This window comes from Ovis aries, chromosome 15 (assembly GCF_016772045.2).
Source record: "Ovis aries strain OAR_USU_Benz2616 breed Rambouillet chromosome 15, ARS-UI_Ramb_v3.0, whole genome shotgun sequence".
Classification (NCBI taxonomy): domain Eukaryota; kingdom Metazoa; phylum Chordata; class Mammalia; order Artiodactyla; family Bovidae; genus Ovis; species Ovis aries.
This window is the reverse complement of record NC_056068.1, coordinates 62,213,739-62,233,890: the sequence shown is the minus strand read 5'-3', so window position 1 is coordinate 62,233,890 and position 20,152 is coordinate 62,213,739. Positions and strand designations below refer to the sequence as shown.

Here is a 20,152-nt window from a genome sequence, read left to right as displayed (position 1 = left end):
GGGGACGACAGAGGGTGAGATGGCTGGATGGCATCACCGACTCGATGGACGTGAGTTTGAGTGAACTCCGGGAGTTGGTGATGGACAGGGAGGCCTGGTGTGGTGCGATTCATGGGGTCGCAAAGAGTCGGACACGACTGAGTGACTGAACTGAATTGAACTCATACATGAACAGTAGAGAAGGCAATGGCAACCCACTCTAGTACTCTTGCCTGGAAAATCCCATGGATGGAGGAGCCTGGTAGGCTGCAGTCCATGGGGTCGTTAAGAGTGAGGCACGACTGAGCGACTTCACCTTCACTTTTCACTTTCATGCATTGGAGAAGGAAATGGCAACCCACTCCAGTATTCTTGCCTGGAGAATCCCAGGGACAGAGGAGCCTAGTGGACTGCCGTCTATGGGGTTGCACAGAGTCGGACAAAACTGAAGCGGCTTAGTAGCAGCAGCAGCATACATGAACAGGCATCTGGTCCCATCACTTCATGGGAAATAGATGGGGAAACAGTGGAAACAGTGGCAGACTTTATTTTTGGGGGCTCCAAAATCACTGCAGATGGTGATTGCAGCCATGAAATTAAAAGATACTCCTTGGAAGGAAAGTTATAACCAACCCAGGTAGCATATTCAAAAGCAGAGATATTACTTTGCCAACAAAGGTCCATCTAGTAAGGCTATGGTTTTTCCAGTGGTCATGTATGGATGTGAGAGTTGGACTGTGAAGAAAGCTGAGCGCCGAAGAATTGATGCTTTTGAACTGTGGTGTTGGAGAAGACTCTTGAGAGTCCCTTGGACTGCAAGGAGATCCAACCAGTCCATTCTAAAGGGGATTGGTCCTGGGTGTTCTTTGGAAGGAATGGCTAAAGCTGAAACTCCAATACTTTGGCCACCTCATGCGAAGAGTTGACTCATTGGAAAAGACTCTGATGCTGGGAGAGATTGGGGGCAGGAGGAGAAGGGGACAACAGAGGATGAGATGGCTGGATGGCATCACTGACTCGATGGACGTGAGTCTGAGTGAACTCCAGGAGTTGGTGATGGACAGGGAGGCCTGGCATGCTGCAATTCATGGGGTCGCAAAGAGTCGGACACGACTGAGTGACTGAACTGAACTGAAACATAAACAGATAGAATATAACAGAGTCCAGAAATAGATCCAGGTTCATGAGATAATTTAGTGAATAGTAATACCAGACCACCTGATCTGCCTCCTGAGAAATCTGTATGCAGGTCAAGAAGCAACAGTTAGAACTGAACATGGAACAACAGACTGGTTCCAAATTGGGAAAGGAGTACATCAAGGCTGTATATTGTCACCCTGCTTATTTAACTTATATGCAGAGTACATCATGAGAATTGCTGTGCTGGATGAAGCACAAGCTGGAATCAAGATTGTCAGGAGAAAGATCGGTAACCTCGGATATGTAGATAACACCACCCTTGTGGCGTAAAGCAAAAAAGAACTAAAAAGCCTCTTGATGAAAGTGAAAGAGAAGAGTAAAAAAGTTGGCTTAAAGCTCAACATTCAGAAAGCTGAGATCATGGCATCTGGTCTCATTACTTCATGGCAAATAGATGGGGAAACAGTGACAGACTTTATTTTCTTCAGCTCCAAAATCACTGCAGATGGTGACTGCAGCCATGAAATTAAAAGATGCTTGCTTCTTGGAAGAAAAGTTATGACCAACCTAGACAGCATATTAAAAAGCAGAGACGTTACTTTGCTGATAAGGGTACATCTAGTCAAAGCTATGGTTTTTCCAGTAGTCATGTATGGATGTGAGAGTTGTACTATAAAGAAAACTGAGTGCCAAAGAACTGATGCTTTTGAACTGTAGTGTTGGAGAAGAGTCTTCAGCGTCCCTTGTACTGCAAGGAGATCCAACCAGTCCATCCTAAAGGAAATCAGTCCTGACTGTTCATTGGTAGGACTGATGCTGAAGCTGAAACTCCAGTGCTTTGGCCACCTGATGTGAAGAGCTGACTCATTTGAAAAGACCCTGATGCTGAGAAAGATTGAAGGTGGGAGGAGAAGGGAATGACAGAGGATGAGATGGTTGAATGTCATCACCGACTCAATGGACATGAGCTTGAGTAAATTCTGGGAGTTGGTGATGGATATGGAGGCCTGGCATGCTGCGATCCATGGTGTTGCAAAGAGTCGGACATGACTGAGCAACTGAACTGAACTTAACTGAAGACTCTGTCAAGGTAGTGTCCTCAGTTACTGCAATGAATTCTAATAAACATGGTTTTGCTTTATTAACGGGTTGCTTGGGTGTTTTGGTTGAGTTCATTTTTGTATATGGTGTTAGGTAAGGGTTCAGCTTCATTCTTTTGCATGTGTGTATCCAGTTTTTCTAGAACTTTGGGTTGGAAAGACTCTTCTTGCCCCATTGAATGATCTTGGCACCCTTGTCAAAAATATTTGAGTATGTAAGAGGGCTTATTTCCGGGCTCTTTATTTTGTTCCATTGCTCCATGTGTCTGTCTTTATGCCAGTACTACACTGTTTTGATTCCTAGAGCTTTCCATTAAGTTTTGAAATCAGGACATGTGAATCCCCAAACTTTGTTCTTCTTTTTCAAAATTATTTGACTGTTTGGGGTTCCTTGAGATTCCATTTGAATTTTAGGATGAGTTTTTCTATTTCTGCAAAAATATCATTGGAATTCTCAGAGAGATTACATTGAATCTATGGAAAACTTTGGATACTATTGACATCTTACTAACATGAAGCTTTCTAATCCCAGCACAAAGGATGTGTTTACACTTTTTATGTTTAATTTAATTTAATTTCTTTTGGCACTGTTTTGTAGTTTTCATTATACAGGTCTTTTATCTCCTTGGTTGAGTTAATTTCTATGTATTTTATTCTTGTTAGTGCTGTTGTAAATGTAACTTTTCTTAATTTCATTTTTGGGTTGCTCATTGTATTGAACATGCAACTGATTTTGGTGTGACTGTATCTTATTACTTTGCTAAATTCAATTTTTTGGAGGAATCTTTAGGGTTTTGTACATATAAGACCTGCAGACAGATAATTCTACCTTTTCATTTTCAAACTGGATTTCTTTTTCTTGCCTCATTGCTTTGACTAAGGCTTCCAATACTATGTTGAGGAGAAGCTGTAAAACTGGGCATCGTTGCTTTCTTCCTAACCTTAGAGGAAAAGCTTTCAGTCCTTTACCATTGAGTATTATGTTCATGTGGTGTTTTCAAATATGGCTATTATGTTGAAATAGTTTCCTTCTTTTCCTAGTTTGTTGAGTTTTTTTTTAAATCATGAAAGAGTATTGAATTTTGTCATTTGCTTTTTATTTCATAAGTTGAGATGATTGTGTGCTTTTTTCCCTCTTCAATGTGTTAATGTGGTTAATTGCATTGATTGACTTTTTTTGTGTTGAACTCTTCTCTTATCCCAAGGATAAGTCCTGCTTGGTCATGGTGTATGATCCTTTTAATATACTTCTGAATTCAGTTTGCTAGTGTTTTTTTTTTTTTTTTTTTTTTGAGAAATGTTGCATCACTGTTCTTTAGGGGTAATGGTCTATAGTATTCTTTTTCTGACATGTTTTTTCATCTGGCTTTGTTATCAGGGTAACACTGGCTTGAAAGCATGAGTTAGGAAGTATTCCTTCCTTTTTAACTCTTTGAAAAAGTTTGTGGAGGATTGCTGTTAATTCTTCTTTAAATGTTTGATCAGGCTCAGGGCTTTTCTGTGTTGGGTGTTTATTTTTTATTACAGATTCAATCATCTTAATAGTTATAAGCTAAAGCTAAAGTGAAGTCGCTCAGTCATGTCTGACTTTTTGCAACCCCATGGACTGTAACCTCCCAGGCTCCTCCATCCATGGGATTTTCTAGGAAAGAATACTGGATTGGGTTGCCATTTCCTTCTCCAGGAGATCTTCCTGACCCAGGATTGAACCCACGACTCCCACATTGTAGGCAGACACTTTATTGTCTGAGCCATCAGGGAAGTCCTAATAGTTATAGGTCTATTAAATTTTTCTGGTTCTTTGTTATTTGATAGGTTTTGCATTTCTAGGAATTCTCCATTTCATCTAGGTCACCCAATTTGTTGGCATACAATTGTTCATAGTACTCTTATCAGTTCAGTTCAGTTCAGTTGCTCAGTCTTATCCGACTCTTTGCGACCCCATGAACTGCAGTACGCCAGGCCTCCCTGTCCATCACCAACTCCTGCAGTTTACCCAAACTCATGTCCATTGAGTCAGTGATGCATCCAACCATCTCATCCTCTGTTGTACCCTTCTCCTCCTGCCTTCAGTCTTTCCCAGCATCAGGGTCTTTTCAAATGAGTCAGCTCTTTGCATCAGGTGGCCAAAGTATTGGAGTTTCAGCTTCAACATCAGTCCTCCCAATGAACACCCAGGACTGATCTCCTTTAGGATGGACTGGTTGGATCTCCTTGCAGTCCAAAGTACTCTTATAATACTTATTATTTCTGCAGAATCAGTAGTAATGTCCCCGTTTTCATTTTTGAAATTTTAGCATTTTCAAAATTTGAGCCTTTTCTTTTTTTCTTAGTCCATCTGTCCTGTGTTTAGTCTCTCAGTCATGTTGAACTCTTTGCAACCCAATGGGCTGAGGCCCTCCAGGCTCCTCTGTCCATGGGGATTCACCAGGCAAGAATACTGGAGTAAGTTGCCATGCCCTCCTCCAGGGAATCTTCCCATCCCAGGGATCAAATCCAGGTCTGCCTCATTGCAGGGAGATTCTTTACCATATGAGTCACCAGGGAAGCCCAGCCCATCTAGGTAAAAGTTTGTCAGTTTTGTTAACTTTTCAAAGAACCAATTTTTAATTTCACTGATTTTCTCTATTTTTCTTTTCTAAAATTTTTAAATTTATTTTTGGCTGTATTGGGTCTTCGTTTCTGCATGGGCTTTTGTCAAGTTGTGGAGAGCAGGGGCTACCCTCTAGTTGTGGTGCACAAGTATCTCACTGCAGTGAATTCTGCTGTGGAGCGTAGGCTCTAGGGCGCGCAGGCTTCAATAGTTGCAGCTCACAGACTCTAGTGCACAGGCTCAGTAGTTGTGCATGTGGTTAGTTGCTGCACGCCATGTGGAATTTTCCCAGATTAGGGATTAAACCCGTGTCTCAAACCTGTGTCTCCTCCATTGGCAGGCTGTTTCTTTACCACTGAGCCACCAGGGAAGGCCTCTCTTATTTTTCTATTCTCTATTTTATTTATCTCTGCTCTGATCTTCGTTATTTTCTTTCTCTGGCTAACTTTGGGTTTAGTTTGTTCTTCTCTTTATCAGGTGTAAAGTTAGATTGTTGGTTGTTGATTTGAGATCTTTCTTGTTTTTTAATGTAAGTATTTATAGTTATAAATGTTCCCATTACTGTGTCTTTTGCTGCGTCCCATCAGTTTTGGTATGTTGTATTTTTTTTTTTTTATTTGTCCTTCTTTATTTTCTAATTTTCCTTGTGATTTCTTTAATTACAGTTGTTTAAGAGTTTGTTGTTTAATTTTCACAAATATATGGGTTTTCTAGTTTTCCTCCTGTTACTGATTTCTAACTTCTTCCCATTGTGATCAGAGAGGATACTTTGAATGCAATCAAAATCTGTTGCAACTTAATTTGTGGCCTAGCATATGGTCTGTCCTGGAAAAATGTCCAATGTGCACTTGAGAAGAATGTATATTTTGTTTTGGGGTAGAGGGTTCTATTTATGTCTGTTAGATCTAAGTTGTTTACTGTGTTATTCCAGTCTCCCCTCTTTCCTTGATTATTTCTGTCTGGCTATTCTGGTTTTGAGAATGAGGTGTTGAAGTCTTTAGCTGTTATTGTAGAACTATGTATCACTTCAATTCTGTCCATTTTTGCTTCATATATTTTGATGGTCTGTCATTTGGTTCATAAATATTTATGATTGTTGCCTTTTTCCTTATTGAATGTTTTATGAATATATAATGTCTTTCTATGTCTATTGTAACTTTTTATAATTTAAAGTCCACTTTTTTGTTTGTTTGGTTGGTTGTTATTTTGATGGAATATATTTTTCCACTTTTTGATTTTAACATATTTGTGTCTTTAGATCTAAAGTTAGTCTCTTGTAGATAGCATAAAGTTGGATCACATTTTCTATGCATTCTTCCACTGTTTGTCTTTTGATGAGAGACTTTAATTACTGATAAGGAATGACTAACTTCTATCATTTTGTTGTCTGTTTTACATGTAGCTGATAGATTTTTGTCCCTCATTTCCTGATTACCATCATTTTTTGTGTTTAGTTGATTTTTTACAGTGAGGTGGTTGAATTCCTTTCTCATTTCCTTTTGTGTATATTCTCTAGCTATTTCCTTTTTGGTTACCATAGGGATTACAGTTAGCATCTATCGTTATAGCACTCTGATTATGTATCAGGTTAACGTCAATAACATATAAGTACTCTATTCCTTTATAGTTCTAGCTACACCTGTTTCAGTTGTTGATATTACAGAATTACATCTTTATATATTGTATGCTCAAGAAAATAAACTAGTAGTTTTAAAATGTATTAATCTCTGAATTTTTTTTATAATAATAGCAACTTCATAGATTTTTTAACAATATTTATTTATTTGGCTGCACTGGGTCTTAGATGCGACACATAAGATCTTTGTTGCCGCATGTGCGATCTTCACTATGGCTTGCAGGATGTTTAGTTGCAGCAGGCAGGATCTAGTTCCCTGACTAGAGATTGAACATAGGCCCCTTGCATTGGGAACATGGAGTCTTAACTACTGGACCACCAGGGAATTCCCTAGAATTACATAGAAAACAAATGTGGTGTTACAAATCAAAGTTACAGTAATACTAGCTTTTAGTCTAATAATTTTTTCAGTATTAGTTTCTTAAATCACATAGAAACAAACAAACAAAAATTGTTAGAGTAATACAAGCTTTTATAAATTTCTCATGTATTTACCTTTATTGAGATTTTTATTTTTTCATATGGAAATAAAGACTTTTTTTTCTTCATATGGAAATAAAGATTTTTATTTCTTCATATGGACTCTTCAGGGTCCTTTCATTTCAACCTGCAGGTCTCCTTTTATCATTTCTTGCAGGGCAGGTCTAATGGGTAATGAATTCTCTCAGCTTTGATCTGAATTTTAGATCATGTAGAGGAAAGGCAATTTACATGAGATGGTGATAAGACTATGCAGTATATTTCCTGAGTCCTTGGAGTATAATACTTTGCTCATTTATCCAAAGTAAGAAAATGTCCAAGATTGGGATATCAGTAGCCAGTTTCATGTGGTAAGCTCTAACAGATGTGTGTGGTGAAAGCCAATGAGTGTAGGAGTGTGGACTTTTATAGTCTTAAGCATTAGATATAACCTTGGTCATGGCAGTTCAAGAATGTCAGATTTAAGATGCCATTAACTTTCTACTTTCCTTCAAGATTGGAAATGATTGGGACAATGAAATATCCAAATAAATGACAAGACTTTGCAAAATTCTCTAATAACAGGTCCAGTAGAAAGGGCCTCTGTTACGGGAAATACTCATGCTGGGAGCACAAAATCAAGTAATTTTTTCTTGCTTTCATAATTATAGCTCTCTCTCAAGAAAAAGTTTCAGTCCATCCAGAAAAGTAGTAAGCAATGATCAGAACACATTCAGAAGCCTTTGCAAAGGTTAATTTTAGGAAATTCTTTTGGACACGTTCAGTGAGGGGTCCTGAAGCTTGGGTTTAGAAGGATAACAGTTTTACTAGGATTGTGAGGGAGACATAGGATTTGCACCAGAGACATCCTCAAAAATCTTATTAAAATTACCCCACCGATGCTACTTGAATATAGTTTTTAATATGTCCTTGTTCCGATGGGTAATTTCTTGTAAATGTGTGCAGAGTTCCATTGAGGTTCTCTGGTGCCACCAAGTGTCTGTCCTGAAAGTGTCAGGGATTCTCTTATATTTTACAATCATGTATTCTTTTCAGACTCTGGAGCCAGTTGTGGACATTCCAGAATAGCGTTGCTTGTTGTTGTTGTTTATCATCTCCAGGAAGATTTAGCTCTTTAGAGTATCATTGACCCAGAAGCTAACTGAGGGCTGCCTGTGTGTCATAAAGATAAACTGGGATATTTCCTTTACGCTTTATTATCCTGTATAGTGTGGTTTCAGGATAGCCACCTCTTTAAGAAGCTTACTTCCTAAAGTACTTTAGAGTACTTAATAACTGTTGTTCATTTTAATTGGTAATCCTATTGAGGTTAGAAACTCTCATTGTTTTTACAGTATTACAAAATCATGGACTACTTCAGATACTATTCCAAATAACCTTGATATTATTGATAGTTTTATGTTAACTCTGTTATCTCTTGACACTTGGCAGACTCTGCTGAGTGGGTCAGTACTGTCATCTGGACTGGTTTTACCTCTGGTAAAGAGTCTTGTTTTAGGGATCAGTTGAGACTCTTATAGTACATCTTACCTGATAGTTGCCATTTTAGTTTCAGAAAGTGATATATCAACAGATAAGACCTGGGTTCAATCCCTGGGTTGGGAAGATCCCTTGGAGGAGGGCATGGCAACCCACTCCAGTATTCTTGCCTGGAGAATCCCTATGAACAGAGAAGCCTGGCAGGCTATAGTCTATGGGGTCGCAGAGTCAGACGTGACTGAACGACTAAGCATGCAATATTAAACCCAGATTTTCTAGGAATTTTTAATAAATCCATTTGAGGCATAGTGATTGTTTGAACAGAGGCTAGATCTCGTAAAATTCCTCTTCTTTGGGTAATTAGGAAAAGGGTAACAATGTTTAGAGGATAGCACTGAGTTGAAATGTATGAGGGAGAAAGTAATAAAAAATTCATAGGAAGTAAGCCTGCTTGCTGAGAAATGTGTTTTTAGTAAGTGTCCAGGCTTGTTCAGCATATAGAACTATCAAATTTAAATAAGATCCTTAAACCAAGTCAGTAGAAGCTTCTACTAGTTTGGCTGCTGCTAATACTATCCTTAAATAAGGAGTAGGATTTTGCCAGTGGGTCAAGGGGAAGATTGTAGTAAGCAGTTGGGTCCTGCTAATACTTGTGGTGTTCTGTTAGAGTATTAAGGACTTGTCTGCATTGCTCAGATACAAATAGAAAGAAAGCTTTATGACAGTTTGGAGGGCTCTAACTGCAGGTGTGTGTGTGTGTCGGGGGGGAGGGTGTTGAAAAGTTATTTTTAAATGACAATATTCTTGTTTTCAAGTTCCTAAGGGAAAAGTTCCATTATTGAGAACTTAAATTATCCAATATCTATAGTAGTCAGTGAAATCTAGACAACTTCCTAATTTTCTCTTAGTAAGCAGTCTTAGAAATTACTGAATGGCTCATATTTGTCAGGAATGATAGATTTACCCCTCTTGGGGTAAATTATACCCTAAATAATGCACTTTATTCTTACAAAATACTAAAGTGTTTTTTTTTAATTTTCATGTCCTTTATGAGTTTAAACAGTAAATAGATAAATGGAGTTAGTCTTCGAGCTCTTTTTATCTTTCAGTTCAGTCGCTTAGTCATGTCCGACTCTTTGCGACCCCATGAATCTCAGCACCCCAGGCCTCCCTGTCCATCACCAACTCCAGGAGTTCACTCAGACTCACGTCCATCGAGTCCGTGATGCCATCCAGCCATCTCATCTTCTGTTGTCCCTTTCTCCTCCTGCCCCCAATCCCTCCCAGCATCAGAGTCTTTTCCAATGAGTCAACTCTTTGCATGAGGTGGCCAAAGTACTGGAGCTTCGGCTTTAGCATCATTCTTTCCAAAGAAATCCGAGGGCTGATCTCCTTCAGAATTGACTGGTTGGATCTCCTTGCAGTCCAAGGGACTCTCAAGAGTCTTCTCCAACACCACAGTTCAAAAGCATCAATTCTTCAGTGCTCAGCTTTCTTCACAGTCCAACTCTCACATCCATACATGAACACTGGAAAAACCATAGCCTTGACTAGATGGACCTTTGTTGGCAAAGTAATGTCTCTGCTTTTGAATATACTATCTAGGTCGGTCATAACTTTTCTTCCAAGGAGTAAGTGTCTTTTAATTTCATGGCTGCAATCACCATCTGCAGTGGTTTTGGAGCCCCCCAAAATAAAATCTGACACTGTTTCCACTGTTCCCCCATCTATTTCCCATGAAGTGATGGGACCAGATGCCTTTAGATCGTAGCAAAAACTTGCCTACATATTGAATAAGTGTAGTTACTGGTCCCTAAATTCTTCAGTAAACCCCTGAGGCATAACTGTTCAGGTAAATTGTTGACTTCTGGGACAAAACAAACAGGTGAAACTGTCTTGATCTAAAGGTACAGAATAGAAAGCAGAACACACAAATACATAATAGTAAAATATATAGATTCAGGAGGCCCTGAAGATAAAATAGTATTTGGGCTCAGTACTATCATGAATTGGGGAAGTGGTTATTTTATTTATGGCCTTAAGGTCTTGAACAAATGTTCACCCTTTGGGTTCTTGAATGGGAAACAGTAATGTTTTAACACCAGTATGGGTATGATTTGGAGAAGGCAATGGCAACCCACTCTAGTACTCTTGCCTGGCAAATCCCATGTACGGAGGAGCCTGGTGGGCTGCAGTTCATGGGGTGGCTAGGAGTCAGATACGACTGAGCGACTTCACTTCCACTTTTCGCTTTCATGCATTAGAGAAGGAAATGGCAGCCCACTCTAGTGTTCTTGCCTGGAGAATCCCAGGGACGGGGGAGTCTGGTGGGCTGCCACCTCTGGGGTCACACAGAGTCGGACATGACTGAAGTGACTTAGCAGTAGCAGCATGGGTATGATTGGGCTTCTCAGGTGGCTCAGTGACAAAGAATTTGCCTGCCTAACAGTAGATTCAGGTTCAATCCTTGGGTCAAAAAGATCCTGGAGAAGGAAATAGCAATCCACTCCAGTATTCTTGCTTGAGAAATCACATAGACAGAGGAGCTTTTTGGGCTACAGTCCAAGGGGTCACAGAGTCAGGCATGACTTAGCAACTCAGCATGTACATGGAAATCTCCTATTTCTAGATTTACAGCTGTTCACAAAAAGTGGGGAGAGAGCTGGAGTTCACACCTACTTCATAATCTTCTCCTCAAAGTACTTGTCCCTGATGTTTCCTATAAATTCATTCTTTCCTTGTTGCAGCAGTAGATAGAGTCTAATAAACTGGGTAGTAGCCTCTGAAAAGTTTTGTTTGATATCTACAGGTTTTCTAAATGCCTAATTTTGGGGTAATTCCCTGGTGGTCCAGATGGAGAAGGCAATGGCAATCCACTGCAGTACTCTTGTCTGGAAAATCCCATGGACAGAGGAGCCTGGTAGGCTTCAGTCCATGGGGTCATGAAGAGTCAGACACGACTGAGCGACTTCACTTTTACTTTTCACTTTCATGCATTGGAGAAGGAAATGGCAGCCCACTCCAGTGTTCTTGCCTGGAGAATCCCAGGGACGGGGGAGCCTGGTAGGCTGCCGTCTATGGGGTCGCACAGAGTCGGACACGACTGAAGTGACTTAGCAGTAGCAGCTGGTTGTCCAATGGCTAGGACTTGGTGCTTTCAATGCTGGGGCCCAGGCTGAATCCCTGGTCAGGGAATTAAGATCCTCCAAGCCACATGGTTTGGCCACAAAAAATTTTTTATGTCTGGTTTCCTGTGCAGTTTGAAGACTCTTGAGAGTCCCTTGGACTGCAAGGAGATCCAACCAGTCCATTCTGCAGGAGATCAACCCTGGGATTTCCTTGGAAGGAATGATGCTGAAGCTGAAGCTCCAGTACTTTGGCCACCTCATGCGAAGGGTTGACTCATTGAAAAAGACTCTGATGCTGGGAGGGATTGGGGGCAGGAGGAGAAGGGGACAACAGAGGATGAGATGGCTGGATGGCATCACTGACTCGATGGACATGAATCTGAGTGAACTCCTGGAGATGGTGATGGACAGGGAGGCCTGGCATGCTGCGATTCATGGGGTCGAAAAGAGTTGGACACGACTGAGTGACTGAACTGAACTTGGGATTTCTTAAGTCATTCTTGGGATCTTCTAACTTTGCCTTTTCTATTCTTTTTTGCAGCGCAACCAATTGATACAGACCTTGGGAATGGCATATTACTTTTTAAAATTAGTTATGAGAATTAAAATATTTTAAAGTAATTGCTAGCTTCAGAAAAAATAAAAGTTGTATGAGAATAGAAATCTAATCATGATATGCCATGTGGCTTAGCATTGAATAAAAATTACATAGTTACAAGAGTATAAATAGTATTAATATTTGTCACATTTTTTATATAACTCTGTTGAAAGAATAGAGGGAGGACATGTAGAATTTTGGTTGTACAAGAAAGCCAAATTCCCAGCTATCGTAATAGATCAGTAGATCATTAAAAATTTTTTTTAAATTGATAAATCAATGTATATGTAGGACTGTGGAATAAAATAAAAGAAACATTTGAAAGTGGTTGTCAGTTGTAGCTCTAATTTTTTTAATTATAAGAATTATTTGATAAAGGTAGAAGAAAAATTCATCTTGAATCTAAATTACAGGACACAACTTCAACTAAAAAAAGGTGGACAGGAAAGAAATGGAATCGTGTATATGAATTTTTTAAAGATACCCTGTGGTACTTCTGATTTTGTAAAAAATTATTTTAGTGAGTTTAAAGAATCAGATGTTACCATGTAAAAACATTTGTGCTTAGGCAATAAAATTGGGTTCTTTTGAAACTCTTAAAACTAGTCTACTTTGTATTGGACTGTTAATTTTAATAATTTTGATATTTTCTTGAAGAAAACAGAGTGAGCTATATTCAGAGTTTAAAATTTTAAAAAGCTATATGTTTTATCATGAAGAAGCAACTGGAAGCAAAATTATTGTATGCTGAGTTCATGACAGTTTAAAAAAATTATAAAAATTGTCGCAAGTTGAATCTTAAGAGCCTAAAATAGTATGTACAACGAAGATGTTTAATTTGTGAATCCATTAAAAATTTAAAATTGAGTTGCTGTAATTTATGTTTTAACTTTCCATAATTTTTAAAATAGGAAACTCTTCAGAATCAAAAGGAAACATTAGCAAAGCAACACAAAGAATCCATGGCAGTTTTAAAAAAGCAGGTAATTTCTTAAGGATAGAAAAACACTACGGTTTTAAATATTGCTGTTTTCCCACTTCTCATGAATATTATGACATGTTGTTCTTCATACTCACTGAAGACAGAAAGTGTGTTATTGGAAGCAGGAAATAAACAAGGTTATTTTGAATCACAACTGATAATACTGTAATGTAGTAGAATGACTTAATTAAGGAGAAAATTATTTTCTTGGAGAGGTGTTTTCATTTGTCTAAATAAACTATGTAAGTGAATGTGTATTCTTGCTCTTTCTCTCCCTTCTCCACTCTTTCTTTAATTAGCATATCCAGGAGCTTACATTGTCACATTATTCCTTTACCCAGGCAAGAATTTTAACACTGGTGAAAAGCTGAGATGTGAGTAGGGAGATATAAAAGATGAAGAGATATGATTATTATTCACCTCTGTATATTTCAAGTATCAGCAAATGAAAGAAAAATCAGTAGAAAAATAGAAAAAATAAAGGAAAAATATTTCAAAGAAATGAAAAACAACTCCTTCCATTATTTTGAATTCTAAATTCTATAGCTCTTCTTTACTACCTCAAATTTCTCTTCAGTTCCTAGTTATAAAATATAAGTGTAAGAAATGTGCCTAAGAAAACTACACTCTGAAAGTGCTTTTCCTATAGCCATGCCAACCTTACCATTTTTTCTTCCTTTTTCCTTCCCTCTTTTTGTTTTTATTATTTCCATACAAGTGTGTATATTTAGAAAGAAATGCCTAAAAAAAAATAAACCTATATAACCTAAATTACTAGTTGGTTAAGGTTATGGATAATTTACACTGTAGCATGGATTTGTTTGAGCAGATGGTAAACTTTTTCCTTGTAGCCTGACATTGGCTTTACTTAAGTTATGGGAGTTTTAATTGAAGGGTAAGGAAGCAGAAACCAACTATACAGCGTAGTATTCCTTAGGAGAGAGCAACTCTAAGTCTCTGTTACCGCAAGGGACTCTGGGCAGGAAAGAAATCCAGGTATCTGAAGGTTAGAGGAGAAAGTGCTATTGCTTTTTTTTTTTTTTTTTTTGTGGACATGTGCCTTTTTAAAAAATATAAATTTATTTATTTTAATTGGAGGTTAATTACTTTACAATATTGTATTGGGTTTGCCATACATCATCATGAATCCGCCACAGGTATACACGTGTTCCCCATTTTTTTTTCCTTTAACAAATATTTGTTTCTTCTTTTTTTTTTTTTAAGAAGGGATTCTTGAATGTAAGTGAGGAATATGGAAAATGAGATGGAGAAATGCCAAAGAAGTTTTATTTCTTAACATCTTTGCCTAGTATCCTTGTGTTGCTTGGAATATTTAATTAGTTTTTGTTGACAAGTTCACTTTAGTTTTCCTGTTTTAAAATGTCATTATTTATTTATTAGACTGACACATGCATTTTTTAAAAATTTCAGAAAATACTGTCAGTGCAAATATAAACTATGTCAATTTCATAAAAGTGTGCTTTTAGAAAATGTTATATGTTATTGTTTATGAGTAGATGCAACATACTGAAACATTTAAGAAACTGGGGGAAAAATGTTCAAGGTTGATAGATACTCTGATCGTAAGATTAAATTGTTCATTTACTTTGGTGACTGGCTTTTCCCCCTATTTTATATTTTTATTTATTTTCTCAGTGTAAAAACATAATCAGGTTGTACTTAGTTCAAACCATATAGACATTTCTGTAGTCTCATTGGGCTTCCCAGGCGGCGCTAGTGGTGAAGAACCTGCCTCCTGATGCAGGAGACATAAGAGACACATGTTCAATTCTTGGGTCAGAGAGATCCCCTGGAGGAGGGCATGGCAACCCACTCCAGTATTCTTGCCTGGATAATCCCGCGGACAGAGGAGCCTGGCAAGCTGCAGACCATAGGGTCGCAAAGAGTTGAATACCACTGAGGCGACTTAGCACACAAATAGTCTCATTGACCAGTGTAAATCACTGGTAACATTTCATTTACCTGTATTTTGATTTTTAAAATTCTTATCAGTTGCAAATGAAGATGTGTGCCTTGGAAGAAGAAAAGGTATTTATTAATTTTTTAATAATTTGAAACATAGTTAAATGCTCTTAATGATCAATTGTTCATTATAATGGAAAGGAGCATTGGTAATAAACAGTGGAGACTATTAATTTCCTAAAATTTTAGAAATAGGAAGGATTTATTGGAATCCTGTTTCTTCAGCTCTTATCATTTTACAGTTAAGAGTATTGAGGCCTAGTAAGATGTAAATGAATTGCTGAAGCTCCCATTTTGAAGTGGTAAAGTTGAAAGTAGAACCTAGATTTCTTCAGTCTTTAAATTGATGCTCTTTCCACTATACTGCAGTGTTTCTATTAAGTATAATATGTTTTTAATGCCTTTTCAATGAAATTACATTCTTTAAAACACAGTAAAATAGCTAATATGTGTTTTTATTATATCAAAATATATCCCATTTTTAATATTTATAGCTATTTTAGCAAAAGACCTTTTTAAAATTTTAAAATAATTATAAATATCTTAAAATTTTAAAAATAATTATAAATATCTCTATAAAATGAATATAATTGTGTCTTATTAATTAGAATATATTCTAGCTATATGAATTAAATAATTATATAGTGTCCATAAGTTCTCAGGAATGCTCTCCTGATAAAATGATTTACTGTTATGATGAGGTTTTCCATTTCATGATATTTATAATCTTGTATAGGCCTTATTGTAATTTTGTGATATTTTGTAATCACTAGAAATATAGGTTATAGTACAGTTACAAGTTTAAAGTCTGTGAAGTATTTAGTTTCAAGTAGAGATTTTGGTTCTTGAACTCTTGTTTTCTCTGTTAATAATGTCACTTACATTGGAAATTAGTGAAATATAGTTTTTTGCTTAAAGGGAAAATTTCAACTTGCTACAGAAATAAAGGAAAAAGAAATAGAAGGATTGAAGGAAACATTAAAGACATTACAGGTAAAGTAATTTAGTATTGCTTGGTAAGTAACTTGGCATTTTAGCATTGTATCAGTAAAACACCGTTAAACGTGTAATCTAGCAAAGTGAAGCTGACAAAAATTCATGTCATATATAACTTGGTGCTTTTTTTCTGAGAGCTTCTGATTTCAAACTAGTAGGATTTTTGCTTTATTTTTTGTTTTAAAAGGAAATATTAAAATAGCTTTTATTATTTTTAACAGTACTATAATTAGATGTATGTTATTTTAACACTTTATAGACAACACGTTAGGCCTGTATATTATAACTGATTTATCTCTGGTCCTTAAAAATTAACATAAATAGCCTTTATTTAGTTATTATTATTTGTAAGTACAAAACTATGTTTATTTTGTGCAAATACAAAGGTAAAGAAATAGCCCTTGCCTTTAAGTTGTTCAGTCTCATAGAGAATACAGAGGTATACAACAAATGATGGTTAATTCAATACATATTTATTAAGGTCTGCTATGTGCTATATGCTTCTCTAAGCACTGGGAATACAGCAGTGAATAAAAGGGACTTTTATCCTCTGCCCTTGTGGACTTTACATTCTAAATAAAAAGTTAAGTAGAGACTTTTTTGGGAAAAGATATTCATATGATTTCAGAGTACCACTTACAGATAATTATAAAGAGCAAAGTATATTTTCACAATGGAAGGATTCTGATGGTTACTACCTTAATCAGATAATTCATACCATACTATGCATTTGTTTAAGCAGTTGACAAGCTTTCTTCCCTTAGTCTGATTACAGTAAGGACAAGCACTCCTTTTTTCCATATGTTCACCAACAATTCTTATCTCTTGTCTTTTTGATCACAGCCATTCTATTAGGTGTGAGTTAATAACCTCTTTATGAGTTTGATTTTCATTGCCCTGATTATTGTGATGATGAGCATGTTTTCATATTCCTGTTAGTCATTTGTATGTCTTCCTTTGAGAAAATGTCTATTTAGTTCCTCAACTCATTTTTTAATTGGGTTATTTGGGGGTTTCTGATATTGAGTACGTATGTATGAGTTCCTTCTGTGTTTTGGATATGTGTGTGTGTGTGTGTGTGTGCATGCTCAATCACTCAGTCATGTCTGACTCTTTGTGGTCCCATGGACTGTAGCCTGCCAGGCTCCTCTGTCCACGGGATTTTTCAGGCAAGAATACTGGAGCAGCTTGCCATTTCCTACTCCAGGGGATCTTCCTGACCCAGGGATTGAACCCACTTATCTTGTGTCTCTTGCATTGGCAGGTAGATTCTTTACCACTGTGGCACCTGGGCAGCGCCTGTATTTTGGATATTAATCCCTAATCAGATACATGGTTTGCAAATGTTTCTCCCATTGTGTAGGTTGCCTTTTCACTCCGTTGATTATTTCCTTTGCTGTGCGAAAGCTTTTTAGTTTCATGCAGTCCCACTTTTCTATTTTTGTTTTTGTTGCCTGGTCTTTTGGTGTCATATCTAACAAAATCATGGCTTAGACTAAGAGAAGCTCCTGTATTTCCTTTTAGTAGTTTTATGGCTTCAGTATTTAAGTCTTTAATCTGTTTTGTGTTGATTTTTGTTTATGGAATGAAATCTTGTGCATTGTTTGAGATATGGGTCCAATTTCCTTGTTCTGTATGTGGATATCCAGTTTTTCCAACACCATTTATTGAAGACTGTCATTTCTCCATTATGTGTTCTTGGTGTTCTTGTCAAAGATCAGTTGGCTACAGACATGTGGATTTATTTCTGGGCTTTCTAGTCTGTTCTGTTGGTTGATATACCTCTTGTTGGTTTTTGTTTTGTTTTGTTTTGTTTTGTCAGTACCATGCTGCTTTGATTACTATAGCTTTGAAATATATTTTGGGATCAGGAAGTATGATGTCTTCAGTTTCATTCATCTTGCTTAAGATTGCTTTGGGCATTTAGGGTCTTTGATGGTTCTACATAAATTTTAGGATTTTTTTTCTATTTCTGTAGAGATTGGCAAAGTGATTTAGATAAGGATTGTACTGAATCTGTAGACCACTTTGGGTAATATAGACATTAAGCAATATTAATTTTTCCATCCATGAACACAAGATTCCTTTGCATTTATGTTTGTTGTTGTCATTTGCTGTCATGTCCGATTCTTTGCTACCCCATGGACTGCAGCATACCAGGCTTCCCTGTCTTTCACTGTCTCCTGGAGTTTGCTCAAACTCATGCCCATTGAGTTGATGATGCCATTCAATCATCAAATTTATATATGTCTTTTAAATTTATTTTTATCAGTGTTTTATAGTATTCAGTGTACAAGCTCTACCACTTTGCTTAAATCTGTTCCTAAATATTTTACTCATTTTGTTGCTATTGTGATTGTCTTAATTTTCTTTTCAAATAGTTTTTTTTTCTTACAGAAATGTGGCTGATTTTTGTATGTTGATTTTGTATCCTCAGTTTTACTGAACTCACTTGTTAGTTCCAACAGGTTTTGTTGAGCTTTTAAGGTTTTCTATATTTATGATGATGTTAACCTCAAATACCAATAATCTTACTTCTTCCTTTGTGTTTTGGATGCCTTTCATTTTTTTTCTTTTTTCATTGCTCTGGCTAGGACTTGTAGTACTCTATTGAGTAGAAGTGGTGAGAATAGGCACTCATGCCTTACACAGGATTGATTATGATGACCACGGTGGGTTTTTGTATATGACCTTTATTGTGCTGAGGTAGGTTTCTTATATGGCCTTCCCTGGTGTCCAGTGGTAAAGGATACACCTGCCGATGGAGGAGACATGGGTTCAGTCCCTGGATCAGGAAGATCCCCTGGAGAAGGAAACGGCAACTCACTTCAGTATTCTTGCCTAGGAAATCCCATGGACAGAGGAGCCTGATGGACTGCAGCCCATGGGGTTGCAAAGAGTCCGACACGACTTAGCGACTGAGCACACACACTCAGGTAGTTTCTAACATACCTGTTTTGTTGAGAGTTTTTTAACGTGAATGGGTGTTGAATTTTGTCAAATGCTTTTTATGTGTTTATTAAGATGAACGTGTGTTTTTTTTCCTTTCATTTTGTCAGTGTGGTGTATCACATTGGTTGATTTGCATATGGTTGACTATCCTTTTATCCCAGGGATTGAAGTGCATTTGATAATGGTGTATGGTCCTTTTAATATGCTCTTGAATTTGAGTTTCTAGAATTTTATTAAAGATTTTTGCATCTTTGTTCATCAGGGCTACTGGCTTATAGTTTTCTAATAGTGTCTTTGTCTGGTTTTGCTGTCAGAATGATACTGGCCTCATAAAATGAGTTTGGAAGTGTTCCCTGCTCTGCATTTTGGAAGAATATAAGAAGGATTTCTGTTAAATCTTCTTGGAATGTTTGGTAGAATTCTTCCACAAAGCCGTCTAGTCCTGGGGTTTTCTTTGTTGGGAGGTTTTAAATTACTGATTCAGTGTCCTCATTTGCTATCATTATGTTCAAACTTTTTAGTTCATTCTTATCCACTTCTAATGGGAGAATTTATTGGCATATAGTTGTTTATAGTCACTTATGATACTTTTTATTTCTGAGGCATCCAATGTAATGTCTCCTTTTCATTTCTAATTTTGTTTACTTGAGTCTTCTGTCTTTTTCTTAGTCTAGCTAATGGTTTGTCAGTTTTGCTTATTCTTTCCAAAAAACTAAGTCTTAGTTTTGTTGATTTTTTTCTATTGTTTTTCTATTTGCTATTTGATTTATTTCTGTTTAAATTCTATTTTCTTCCTTCTGTTGATTTTGGCCTAGTTCTTTTTTTTTCTCCTAGTTCTTTGAGATGTAAAGTTAGATTGTGTGAAGTTGTTGTTTTTTTTTTTTAATGTAGGCATTTATCATTGTGAAATCTTCTATTATATTGCTTTTGGTGCATTCCATAAGTTTTTGTATGTTGTGTTATTGTTTTCATTTTGTCTTGAGATTTTTTTAAATTATCCTTTTTTTAAAAAAATAATGTTCAAGAATTTGTTATTTATTTTCCAAGTATTCGTGGATTTTCTATTTTCTTATTGTTAATAATTTCTAATTTTATTCCATTGTGAC

The 20,152-nt window shown here is 36.8% G+C and overlaps 1 protein-coding gene across 6 annotated transcripts in view; it reads left to right on the top strand.

The window, feature by feature from the left end:
- The window catches only part of CCDC73 (coiled-coil domain containing 73), a 151,851-nt gene that overhangs the window by 55,349 nt on the left and 76,350 nt on the right, over window positions 1-20,152 (top strand). For all 6 annotated transcript variants that reach the window (XM_027979601.2, XM_060399506.1, XM_027979599.2 and 3 more), the window contains exons 4-5: window positions 13,045-13,116; window positions 16,017-16,091. In XM_027979601.2, the coding sequence (XP_027835402.2) occupies window positions 13,045-13,116; window positions 16,017-16,091 (147 nt within the window). The remainder of the gene's footprint in view (window positions 1-13,044; window positions 13,117-16,016; window positions 16,092-20,152) is intronic.